We start from the raw sequence: 12,553 nt of genomic DNA on the forward strand, positions 1-12,553 counted from the left end.
CGTCATAGATCAAGCCCCGCCCCTTGTACCTGACGTTATTGATTTAAAACCCCACTGATCGGAAATCAGTCTGCAAAGCTCACGTTGTTAAGAAACTGTACCGCTTAAACAGAACCAAAGTCAGTCCGACTGGCAACCGCCCAAGGTTGGCTGCTGGTTGGCCGTCGTCCATCGAGAGGTCGCGAAGTCAACACAGTCACTGGCTGAAAGCGAAAGGAACGACGCCGCTGGACGACTAACGCGCTTTTTAGCACTTGTCGTTTTCAACAACCATCTTTTTTAGTGATTATTTAAGGAGTACTCGACGGAGGGGAAGTGGCAGGTGAGTGACCCCCCCAAAGTGAAACGCTGAGGAGGTTTTGTTTGTGACCGGTCGGATGTCAGCAAGCTAACCTATTAGCTAACGCTAGCTGATGTTTGTGCTATTGGATTAGCGGTGAAGGAAAACAGGAAATCGATCGTCTGGATTGATAACGTTGTCGTATCTTTTGTTGTCATTTAATCAAGATACATTTGACTTACATTTTCTTTTTAATCCACCCCATTGATGTGTATTTTTGTTACAGCTAAATTTAGTTAACTTTTCAGCATAAGTCCATTCTAAAGTGGAGAAGTGTACAGTATTCCGTTCGGTGCTATGTTATAATACATATATAATGTAATCTCATGAATTTTCCTTCGTTTTAAGTGGTACTCAAATGAGATAATACGATTATAACTGTCATTTTTGTGCAGTATTTTTTTTACAGACAAATTAGATTAGATTCAACTTTATTGTTATTGCTAATGTCAACAAAATTGTATCGCTAATGCAACAAAATGCACTTAGCATCCAACCAGAATTGCAAATTTATAAATACCTTATTAGTAAGTAGATGTAGAAATAGAATAGAGCTGTAAATTGACAGATATATGTACAAATTATAACAGGCTATGAATATGATAGTGTGGATTTTTCAGGGATATAAATACTATAATATGGCTATTGCAGATTATGCAGATTATAAACAGTATGCACAGTATGAATGTGACAAGATATAATAACAGTAATATGTACAGGAAGTAGTGCAATAAAGTGACTATGATACAGTGTGGTTATATATACAGGGATATAAATGACTATAGTATGGCTATTGCAGATTATGCAGATTATAAACAGTATGATCTATGAATGTGACAAGATATAATAACAATAACAGTAATATGTACAGTGTGGAATAGATAGATATAGATAGATAGACTTTCTGTATTGTCATTGCACAAGCAGTGAAATTGCCAACAAAATGTCGTTAATAATAATAAATAATAATTATTGTTATTTTTGTTTGAATTTTTTCTCCAGACAAGATGGATACACTCTGTTTCCGCTTGCCCGGCCACGGCGACATGACCCTGAAGCACATGAATTCTCTTCGGTCTCGCCAGCATTTTTGCGACATCACCATTTTGACCAGCAACAATCAGACATTCCGGGGACACAAAGTCGTGCTGGCGGCTTGTTCGCCATTCCTGAGAGACCAGTTCCTCCTCAGTCCCTCCTCCAAGCTTCAGGTATGGAGACCATTCAAAATGCCTCACCCCTCGACATTGACATCTCTTTTGCTAATCCACAATGAATACGTATCCTTTTTTGTGTCTCTGCTTACGAATATTAAAGGTGTCAATGCTGCACAGCTCCTCGGTCATGTGTGATCTACTGCAGTCGTGCTACACTGGTGTGTTGCAATTTAACCCGGAGGAGATCGTCAACTACCTGACTGCTGCAAGTTACCTACAGATGGAGTGTATCGTAGAACGCTGCAGAGATGCTCTGAAGAAATACATGCAATTGAAGAACCCGAATCCACTGAAGGTCAGTGACGCTTTAATGCGAAAACATAAACACACAACGCTATGTTAAGTCATCAAGATGGAGGACTCGTCCCGACCTTCTCAGGGGCAAAAGGTACAAGGAGGGAACGTGACTTGCTAGTTTCCGCACTGTTCTTTCAAATGGCTGCTCCGATCAAGAGGATTAGCAGCACAAAAAAAAGCCCCCGCTTCCATCATACGGGTGAGAACGTTTCACCATGTAATTGAAGACGCCATACCATGTGAGGAATTTGCATGAATTTGCAATGTCACTCACCCTAGGGTGCAAAGTGCAGGTTTAGATTGCACTATAATTATAGTCAATAATTCATTCTTTGGCGCCACGGCGGTCTAGTGGTCAGCGCACAGACCTCACAGCTAGGAGGACCAGGGTTCAATTCCACCCTCGGCCATCTCTGTGTGGAGTTTGCATGTTCTCCCCGTGCATGGGTTTTCTCCGGGTACTCCGGTTTCCTCCCACATTCCAAAAACATGCTAGGTTAATTGGCGACTCCAAATTGTCCATAGGTATGAATGTGAGTGTGAATGGTTGTTTGTCTATATGTGCCCTGTGATTGGCTGGCGACCAGTCCAGGGTGTACCACGCCTCTCGCCCGAAGACAGCTGGGATAGGCTCCAGCACCCCCCGCGACCCATCGACTAGGCGTTGCACTGGTTATTGTGTGATGAGGCGTTCAAGCACACTGGTAGCTTTGAGACATCACATCAGAAAAATGCTGACATCACTGGACGCCTGCTAGCTGGCGAATCGGAAATCTATAGAAACACCCAGCCAGCACTCCTGACTCTGAAGGCCTTGGGCCTTTCTGCAAACTGCAAGACTGGTTTTAGGTGAGGTCATAGGTCGCAGCCCATAGATATCAACAACTTGCTCGACTATGCAAATGATTATTATTTTCGATATAAACACCAAACACTGTCAATTCTCTGTGTTCCAGATAACTACAGAAGAGAATCCGTCTCAGCCTGTGATTGTCAGCGGCAGCATTCATTCCATCGCGTCACCCCCCGCCGGCCGCCCGTCCCCTGCGCATAGCCCGGAAGTGCACTTAGTGGATGAGAACAGCGCACAGGAGAGCAGTCAACAACACGATGGCAGTCCTTTGGTGCAAAAAGCCCGCGTGAAGGTGCGTGACGGGCACACTCATACATTTCCAATACGGTTGTGCTATCATGGTAGGTGTGCTATGCATGCTCGTGTTAGTAGTAGCATTGCTCATGTTAGCATAATAGGATTTTCTGCTATTTTCACGGTAGACACATATATAAACACTATCATGGTAGGAGTTCACATGCTAACATTAGCATGTTAGCATTGTTAGCATGCAGACTTTAGCATAGTATAATTTTTAGTAATTTTCAAAGGTACACTATTGTTAGTTCTTAGCATACTAACATTAGCTTGTTAGCATTGCTAGCATGCTAACTTCAGCATAGTATAATTTTCTAGTGATTTTCATAGGTAGACACTATTATGCAACGTTTTAGCATGCTAGCGTGCTAACATGAGCACACTAGCATTTTTGCTGGGTGTGCTATGCATGCTCGTGTTAGTAGTAGCATTGCTAATGATAGCATACTAGAAATTTCAGCTATTTTCATGGGTAGACACATATATAGGTGTTAACGTACTACCATTAGCATGTTAGCATTGCTAGCATGCAGACTTTAGCATAGTATAATTTTTAGTAATTTTCAAAGGTACACTATTGTTAGTTCTTAGCATACTAACATTAGCTTGTTAGCATTGCTAACATGCATACTTTAGCATAGTATCATTTTTAGTCATTTTCAAAGGTACACTATTGTTAGTTCTTAGCATACTAACATTAGCTTGTTAGCATTGCTAGCATGCTAACTTTAGCATAGTATTTTTTCAAGTCATTTTCAAAGGTACACTATTATTGGTTCTTAGCACACTAACATTAGCTTGTTAGCATTGCTAGCATGCAGACTTTAGCATAGTATCATTTTTTGTCATTTTCAAAGGTACACTATTGTTAGTTCTTAGCACATGAACATTAGCTTGTTAGCATTGCTAGCATGCAGACTTTAGCATAGTATAATTTTTAGTAATTTTCAAAGGTACACTATTGTTAGTTCTTAGCATACTAACATTAGCTTGTTAGCATTGCTAACATGCATACTTTAGCATAGTATCATTTTTAGTCATTTTCAAAGGTACACTATTGTTAGTTCTTAGCATACTAACATTAGCTTGTTAGCATTGCTAGCATGCTAACTTTAGCATAGTATTTTTTCAAGTCATTTTCAAAGGTACACTATTGTTAGTTCTTAGCACACTAACATTAGCTTGTTAGTATTGCTAGCATGCTAACTTTTGCATAGTATAATCTTTCGTGATTTTCATAGGTAGACTGTTATGCAACGTGTTAGCATGCTAGCATGCGATGAACTTAAGCACTTAGTGCTATTATGTTAGTTATGTTATTCAAACCCTTCCGTGTTATATTTTCATGGTCAAGGAATCTAAATATGAATGCCTTGTACTCTCTGTGAATTTGATTATCACCATGAGACCAGCCAAGATTAACTTTTATCAAATATTACAAAAGAGTTGTCCATAAACAGTACTGATATAAATTATAAATATTGTTATTTATGCATTTTTGCCATAGGAAAACGCATCAGACGACGAAGGAGACACCCGCCGAGAAAAGCAACAAGTGTTCCAAGTTTACATCTCTGATGAAGAGCAGAACAGTATCAGGGATGAGGAGACCGAAGCGCCCGCCGATGCGCCTCCGGGTGCATGTTCCCCCGAAAGGGAGGGGGTCGTGGTCGGAGGAGAGAGCAGCGAATATGACCTGAACCCAGCGGGAGAAGGTCTCGGTACGGACGGCTTCTCTCGAGATGGACTCCGTGCTTTCAGACACAGGTTATCCGAACCTGTGCGAGGCAGAGGGAGACCAGCGGGAAGGGGTTTCAAGAGGAGACGCTGGGTGTCCACTCAGGAGAAAAGATCTCCGAGATTAGCTTCTCAAGATCTGTGGTATCTGGCCAATGCAGCAACAGCAGGGGGGTTTGGGATGGATTTCGGCGAAGTGCATAAGACCGGGAATTTTTTCTCCGTCGATGCCCCGCGACTGGACTTCAGCTTAGACGAAGCCCAAGTGGACAAATCCTTGCCGTCGGGGGGCAATAGTTTGACTCATTTCGCCCTGGAGGAGTCGGGCGACGCCGGCGAAGGGAGTTCCGGCTTGAATGCTGGTACAAGCGAGGGAGGCGACGAGTCCGTCGCCGTAGTGGGCTCCACGTCCAGCGTCACCGGTCCGGTCATCTGCGAGCACTGCGGCGTCACGTGCCCGTCGTCCCACGCCCTCGCCCTCCACTACTGCTCCGCTCATCAGGTTTACGCCTGCCCCTTTTGCGACAAGCAGTTCCAGCACTCCTACAACCTGAACCGACACATGGCCTTGCACCGGGGCAACGGGAAACCCCACCAGTGCCCACTCTGCTCCAAGGGCTTCACGCAGAGGTCCACGCTCATCGACCACATGAACCTTCACAGCGGCGAGCGCCCGCACCGCTGCGCGTACTGCCACGCTCGGTTCGCGCACAAGCCGGCGCTGCGGCGACACCTGAAGGAGCAACACGGGAAAACGACAGTGCAGAATTCCCTCCACGAGCAGGAGGAACGAGAGAGATCCGTCAGAAGGATAAGAGAGGAAGCCCAAGAATGTCCGATCACTGATCGAGTATCTTAAAACCAAAGAATCGAATAAAAACAAAAAAAACATTTAATCACGTTAGTAGTTTAGCTGTGAGGCCTTTGTAGTGCAGAACAATATCACTACATAAACTGCTTTGTTTTGAGGAATTATTTGATACACTGTGTATTGTCAGGATATTGCTGGGAAAAAAAATGCTAATTTTACCCGATGGTTGTATATGTTTAATTAATTTTAATGTTTTAAATGAAAAAAAAATACTTTATATCCTGCTGTAAATGATTGTAAATAAATACAGCATTAAATGTCAAAGGAAGCCCGTGGGCATTCATTTGAACTTTCTTGGACCTCTGAGGTCATTTCAGTTGATTTATTATTATTATTATTATAAGTTTTCATTATACAAATATATACATATAGACTAATCACAAAATGCTAACAGCTTCATTCTGAAATTTCATCTGTAGTAAATTTCAGCTGTATTATCACGTATTTACAAATAAGTGATTTATGGTGAATAATCAACAGTAATTTTACAATAATAAAGTCAAAATATTATAGTAAGCTAATGAGAAAGTTATCTTTTTTACAAGAATAACGTCGGAATATTATGAGGAAAAATAATGTCATTTTATTAGCATAAAGTTGAAACATTGAAGGAAAAAGGTTAAGACTTTTTTTTGTTTTACAAGAATAACGTCAGAATATTATGAGCAAAAATAATGTCATTTTAGTGGCAAAGAAATGAAAGTTGAAAGAAATTGAAATACTTATCACGTATTTACATATGACTGATTTATGCAGGAACAATAATTTTACAGTAATGAAGTAAAAATATAGTAAACGAGAATATTTTTTTTAGAATAATTAATTTTTACAAGAATAACGTCGGAATATTATGAGGAAAAATAATGTCATTTTAGTAGCATAAAGTTGAAATATTGAAAGAAAGACTTTTTGTTTTACAAGAATAACGTCGGAATATTATGAGGAAAAATATGTCATTTTAATAGCATAAAGTTGAAACATGATTTTTATTGTAGTAGTAGTATTGTGAAAAATGTATAATTTTACGAGTATAAAGTCATAATCACCAGAAGAAAATTTACAAGAAGAAAGTTAAAATGGGAAAAAAAAACGAGTGGAAAACTGTTAGCATTGTTAGCATGCTAACATTAGCATTGTTAGCATGCTAACATTAGCATTGTTAGCATGCTAACATTAGCATGTTTTGTTTTAGGTTTTTTTTTACTGTTTTCACAGGTTTAAACTCATAGACTCAGCATTTTCATGTCAGGTGTCAGTCTGTTGGGCTGCACGGTGGACTAGCGGTTAGCTAACTGGAATTTCAAGATTTTTAATTTTTGCTTGAAAATTCCCCTCAAAATCCGAAAAACGTGCGATTCGATGGGTTATCAACAACACCCAATCAAATATTCTTTGCAGATCTCGCACAAAAAAAATGTCTTCTACATACTTTATATTGCGTTACTTTTATTAAGCAAAAGTGTGTGCAAACAAAGTTATTAAAAAAAAAACTTAATATCTATTAGGGATGTCTGATATTGACTTTTTTTTTTTTTGCCAAAAACCTATATGCTAATATTATCTAATCCAACATGATCGTGGAAAAAAAATGTCAACCGATATATTATCGGACATCCGTAATTTGTATCCTTCAACCACTGTTGGGATGAAAATCATCAAGAAAAAAAAAAGTACTGTCAAGGATATACTTAAAATCTAAACAATATGAGAAAAAATGAATATTTGGATTGTAGGCTGCTGGATTGTAACCAAAAAGCATAAAATAGAGAGCCTTTGAAAGTAGAAATCGGCGCTAAAAAAAACAGTCGTAACTACAGGAAATCTTCACTGTACACCACTTGGTTCCTCTTGTCCCTGTAAGAACCTTTGGTGCTGTTGTGCACAGCTGAGAACAAGAGAGAGGAAAAAAGTATGAAAACGTGAAGATGGACACAAAATATAAACAAAAACAAAACAGTCATTGTTTTACCCAGAGAGGCCCACACAGATTTGCCCGTGGCGGCGTCCAGCATGGGCTGCTTCCTGGCGATGCTGACTTTGATATGAACGTCTCCCACCGTGCTCCCGTTCAACTGGGGGGTGGGGACACACAAACCCAGTAAAGTAATATTAAAACATCTTCAGCTGTAATATGTTGCTTTACAGATTTATTCAAAAAAGCTGGGATAGGCTCCAGCAATCCTATGACCTTAAAAAGGCTTCATACTGGAAAAGTCTCCAATGTGACTGAATGACAACAATTCTGCAAAATTCTCAAGACTCATTGCAAGTTATCGCAAAATCTTGATTGCAGTTGTTGCTGCTAAGGGAGGCCCAACCAGTGGCAATCACTTTTCTCACTTAATATGTTTTCCGGGCTGCACGGTGGTCGCGTGGTTAGCGCACAGGGCTCACAGCTAGGAGACCAGGGTTCAATTCCACCCTTGCATGTTCTCCCCGTGCATGCGTGGGTTTTCTCCGGGTACTCCGGTTTCCTCCCACATTCCAAAAACATGCTAGGTTAATTGGCGACTCCAAATTGTCCATAGGTATGAATGTGAGTGTGAATGGTTGTTTGTCTATATGTGCCCTGTGATTGGCTGGCCACCAGTCAGTCCAGGGTGTACCCCGCCTCTCGCCCGAAGACAGCTGGGATAGGCTCCAGCAATCCTATTGAGATGCTGTGGCATGACCTTAAAAAGGCTTCATACTGGGAAAGTCTCCAATGAGTGGGGCCAGACTCATTGACTGACTCATTGCAAGTTATCACAAACGCTTGATTGCAGTTGTTGCTTCTAAAGGAAGCCCAACCAGATATTAGCTTTAGGTGGCAATCACTTTTCTCACTTAATATGTTTTCCGGGCTGCACGTTGGTTGAGTGGTTAGCACACAGGCCTCACAGGTAGGAGACCAGGGTTCAATTCCACCCTTGCATGTGTGGGTTTTCTCCGGGTACTCCGGTTTCCTCACACATTCCAAAAACATGCTAGGTTAATTAGCGACTCCAAATTGTCCATAGGTATGAATGTGAGTGTGAATGGTTGTTTGTCTATATGTGCCCTGTGATTGGCTGGCCACCAGTCAGTCCAGGGTGTACCCCGCCTCCCGCCCGAAGACAGCTGGGCAGTGACTTTATTTGACAGGAGCCAATCATGAGCTAGGAATAAACTCATGATGAGCTTGTCAACCCATTGGATCTAACAAACACTAAACTCATCACACAGCAACTAACACTCAAACGTTATACCTCGGAAATATAGAAACATGTGAGCTTTATATAAAAACAGTTGTGCTCTTGTGCAAGTGCTCTGGCTGCACGGCGGTTGAGTGGTTAGCGCGCAGACCTCACAGGAGGTTCTGAGTTCAATTCCACCATCGGCCATCTCTGTGTGGAGTTTGCATGTTCTCCCCGTGCATGCGTGGGTTTTCTCCGGGTACTCCGGTTTCCTCCCACATTCCAAAAAACATGCTAAAAACAACCCATTGGATCTTACAAACACTAAACTCATCACACAGCAACTAACACAGCAACTAGGTTAATTGGCGAATCCAAATTGTCCATAGGTATGAATGTGAGTGTGAATGGTTGTTTGTCTATATGTGCCCTGTGATTGGCTGGCCACCAGTCAGTCCAGGGTGTTCCCCCGCCTCTCGCCCGAAGACAGCTGGGATAGGCTCCAGCACCCCCCCACAACCCTCGTAAGGGGATAAGCGGTAGAAAATGAACGAATGAATTAGCAGTAAACGATACGGAGGCTAAATACTGTAAGCTCAACCTCGTCTGTTTACCTTTTCAGACATGTTGAATTGTGCAAATTCAAAAAAGCATGTGATGGTTCCTTGATGCAGCTTATTAATTATTAATAAATAATAGGTGTAAAGATGATGCCAACCTCAGCTACGGCCAGGTCTGCAGACTCCATCTTCTCAAAGGTAATGAAAGCGCAACTAGAAATCAAAATAAGAAACTGTGAATAATACACTCAGGATTGATATTTGCATACAAAATTGATAAATTTATGATTCCATACTTGCGTGGGTTGTCCATGGAGAGGTCAATGATGTTGCCATGTTGAGAAAAAGCAGAGCGCATGCTGTCCTCAGAAAGCCCCGATCCATAAACGTACACCGTGTTCCCTTTCCTCACTCGGCGTTCAGGATATGAATCCGACCCTGATGGAAAAAGGGGGCAAAAAAAAAAGGTTTCAAAACCCAATAATGAACCAAAAAGCATGAATTTTCGGTCTTCTTACTCACGTCTGAAGGACCCATCTCTCTCTCTTTCCCCTTCACGTTCCCGATCCCTCTCACTGCTCCGCTCTCTGCTCCGATCCCTCTCCCGGTCACGCTCTCTGTTCCTGTCACGTTCCCGATCCCTTTCGCTTTCTCTATCTCGGTCCCTTCCTCGCTCTCTGTCACGGTCCCTCTCTCGCTCTCTGTCACGCTCGTGGTCCCGCTCACGTTCTCGATCACGATTGCTTTCCCGCTCTCGGTCACGGTCCCGATCACGGTCCCGCTCTCGATCACGGTCTCTGTCCATCTCTCGGCTGGAAGATACGCCGCCCGTGTCGTCCTCATCCCGGTATCTGTCACTCGAGCTGACAAAACTGTGTAGAAATGATATTTCACATATAGAATCTGCGTATATCAAGTGTATTAAAGTGTCCAGGAAGTGCAATACTACCTTTCATATAGTGACTTCCTGTGGGATCGCCTTCCCGACTAGGAAAAACACACACAAAAAAAAACCATGTAAATATCATAGTCCAATACCACAAACTCTACTAAGGTTTGTTGTCCTAAATTAAGCATTTTCTAGCTTCAAAATTGCTAAATAAAGAAATACAGCATAAGCTTTTAAGCCTGTAGTATTCTACTTTGGTCACTAGGTGTCAGACACACAAGCACCAGACTTGATAGAAGTTCATTCATTCATTCATTTTCTACCACTTTTCCTCACGAGGGTCGCAGGGGTGCTGGAGCCTATCCCAGCTGTCTTCAAGCGAGAGACGGGGTACATCTGACTGACTGGTGGCCCGCCAATCACAGGGCACATATAGACAAACAACCATTCACACTCACATTCATACCTATGGACAATTTGGGAGTCGCTAATTAACCTAGCATGTTTTTGGAATGTGGGAGGAAACCGTACCCGAAGAAAACCCACGCATGCATGGGGAGAAACATGCAAACTTCACACAGAGATGGCCGAGGGTGGAATTGAACCCTAGGTTAATTAGCGACTCCAAATTGTCCATAGGTATGAATGTGAGTGTGAATGGTTGTTTGTCTATATGTGCCCTGTGATTGGCTGGCCACCAGTCCAGGGTGTACCCCCGCCTCTCGCCCGAAGACAGCTGGGATAGGCTCCAGCACCCCCGCGACCCTCGTGAGGAAAAAGTGGTAGAAAATGAATGAATGAAAGGAGTGTAAAGGTGACTATAGGGGTGTTATTTCATGTCTAGAGGGCTCTAATATTGTTAAAAACTGTATATATATATAAATAAGGATGTTTGCTTCTTCCTACTCCTTTTGCAAATTTGTTACTAATTTGTTAGAATGAATGATGAATGACTAAAGGGACCGTCTGGAATTTGAAAGTTCCTAATGAACACAGGTTGCAAGGGGGAACAGTTTAAGAGCGACACCTAACAGTGTGTGCAATGATGATTGTACTTGCTGGTGACGTTTACAAGTTCGAGTGAGGAAGTATGTGGCTTTAAAGTTATTTTTGTGACATTTATATCTATTTTGCATTGTTTTCTGCATGTAAAACTACAATAATTCTCGATTAAATGTGTTATTTGTTGGATTTACATTATTTTTTGCTTCGGTTTGTGACTCCACAGTACCTCTACTTGCTCTTCATCTGTAGAGACGCTCCTTTGGAAAGGTAAGAAAGCAGGAACTGGACCTTTTTCAGGGTCCTGTAATGCACAAAAAATGTGAAGTGAACACGCAGAATTAAATGAAATGACACTAATGGGAATAAGAAGACAATATCTCACCTTCAGTTTAATCTCCAGCATACGAGAGCGTTTAAAGCCAGAGTTTTTATTCTCTGATTTGATGGCGCTGATTGCACCCGATTTGATCAACATCTTGGCTTGCTCGGTTGCCGTGGCAGTGTCAACAACAGGTTGGTCTGACAGTGCTACGAGCAAAGGGTATAATAGAAAACAAAACAGTTGTAACAGAAATTCATCCTTGACCTTTTGTGAGTCACAGAAAATGACACTTACTCCGTTTTAATCCACTCTGGTTAGTCTGATTGGTTGTATTCTGCTTCTTAAGTGCAAGCAGTGCCTTTCTCTGAACCACGATGGAAAAAAACATACAATAAAAGTGATCTAAAATGTTTTTTTTCACTCAACATATCTATATTTGTATGCATAACTCATGAACCGTTACCTTTTTCTTGAGTTTCGCATATTTCTTTTGCAAAGCCTCTTCTTCTTCAGTCAGTGAAATAGGAAACATCACCATGATGACAGCAGCTTCCCTACGCACAGCAACAATAATTGTTAGCCAATCAGCAACACAAAGAATAGATAATCGTTAAACACAATCGACATAAACACCATAACGTGAACTTACCCATACAGGAAATATAACTTTTGCAGAAGTAACGCAATAAAGCAAATAATATTCTCGTTACAGGAAATATAGTAGAAATATCACCTAGCATTTCATGCTTCTGCTCACCTAAATATACGTCGAGTAAAAGCGAACAAAAACACAGGCGCGTTAATATGACGTCAAACGTGGCGACGATCGGTGGGAGGAAAAAAAACAAAAAAGTTAACTCGTTTAAAAGGTGGTCATTGCTTTGTAACAGATTTGTTATATTTCACAACATTTTTTATTGCGTTTGAGACTAAAAAAAATATTGCTTTTATCGTTTTTGCTTTAAGCTAACTTCGTTTTCAAGCCACTTCCGTGTATCGAACAAGCTACT

The 12,553-nt window shown here is 41.5% G+C and overlaps 2 protein-coding genes across 2 annotated transcripts; one reads left to right on the top strand and one right to left on the bottom strand.

Moving 5' to 3' along the window:
• The first annotated feature begins 3 nt into the window (after positions 1-3).
• On the top strand, positions 4-5,911 carry LOC131102054 (zinc finger and BTB domain-containing protein 12-like). The gene is made up of 5 exons (XM_058047533.1): positions 4-322; positions 1,343-1,551; positions 1,658-1,852; positions 2,811-2,999; positions 4,512-5,911. The coding sequence occupies exons 2-5, from the start codon at positions 1,348-1,350 to the stop codon at positions 5,598-5,600; spliced, it is 1,677 nt and encodes a 558-aa protein (XP_057903516.1). The 5' UTR covers positions 4-322; positions 1,343-1,347; the 3' UTR covers positions 5,601-5,911.
• Positions 5,912-6,643: 732 nt separating this feature from the next.
• On the bottom strand, positions 6,644-12,336 carry nelfe (negative elongation factor complex member E). The gene is made up of 11 exons (XM_058047070.1): positions 12,193-12,336; positions 12,007-12,097; positions 11,838-11,907; positions 11,604-11,749; positions 11,448-11,522; positions 10,277-10,314; positions 9,850-10,199; positions 9,624-9,765; positions 9,486-9,540; positions 7,582-7,684; positions 6,644-7,497 (listed from the first exon to the last, which is right to left on the bottom strand). Exons 2-11 carry the CDS (start codon positions 12,079-12,081, stop codon positions 7,424-7,426), a joined length of 1,128 nt encoding a protein of 375 aa, XP_057903053.1. The 5' UTR covers positions 12,082-12,097; positions 12,193-12,336; the 3' UTR covers positions 6,644-7,423.
• Positions 12,337-12,553: the final 217 nt, after the last annotated feature.

Source organism: Doryrhamphus excisus, chromosome 14, assembly GCF_030265055.1.
Source record: "Doryrhamphus excisus isolate RoL2022-K1 chromosome 14, RoL_Dexc_1.0, whole genome shotgun sequence".
Lineage (NCBI taxonomy): Eukaryota > Metazoa > Chordata > Actinopteri > Syngnathiformes > Syngnathidae > Doryrhamphus > Doryrhamphus excisus.

What these genes read in the sequence shown, in the direction of transcription:
- nelfe (XM_058047070.1), bottom strand. Translation starts at nt 12,081, where the DNA reads ATGGTGATGTTTCCTATTTCACTGACTGAAGAAGAAGAGGCTTTGCAA. An exon ending in TGCTGGAGATTAAACTGAAG is followed by an intron (nt 11,523 to 11,603) that starts GTGAGATATTGT and finishes TGTGCATTACAG; the next exon opens with GACCCTGAAAAAGGTCCAGT. An exon ending in CAGACCTGGCCGTAGCTGAG is followed by an intron (nt 7,685 to 9,485) that starts GTTGGCATCATC and finishes CCCACCCCCCAG; the next exon opens with TTGAACGGGAGCACGGTGGG.
- LOC131102054 (XM_058047533.1), top strand. Translation starts at nt 1,348, where the DNA reads ATGGATACACTCTGTTTCCGCTTGCCCGGCCACGGCGACATGACCCTG. An exon ending in AGAACCCGAATCCACTGAAG is followed by an intron (nt 1,853 to 2,810) that starts GTCAGTGACGCT and finishes TCTGTGTTCCAG; the next exon opens with ATAACTACAGAAGAGAATCC. An exon ending in TGCAAAAAGCCCGCGTGAAG is followed by an intron (nt 3,000 to 4,511) that starts GTGCGTGACGGG and finishes TTTTTGCCATAG; the next exon opens with GAAAACGCATCAGACGACGA.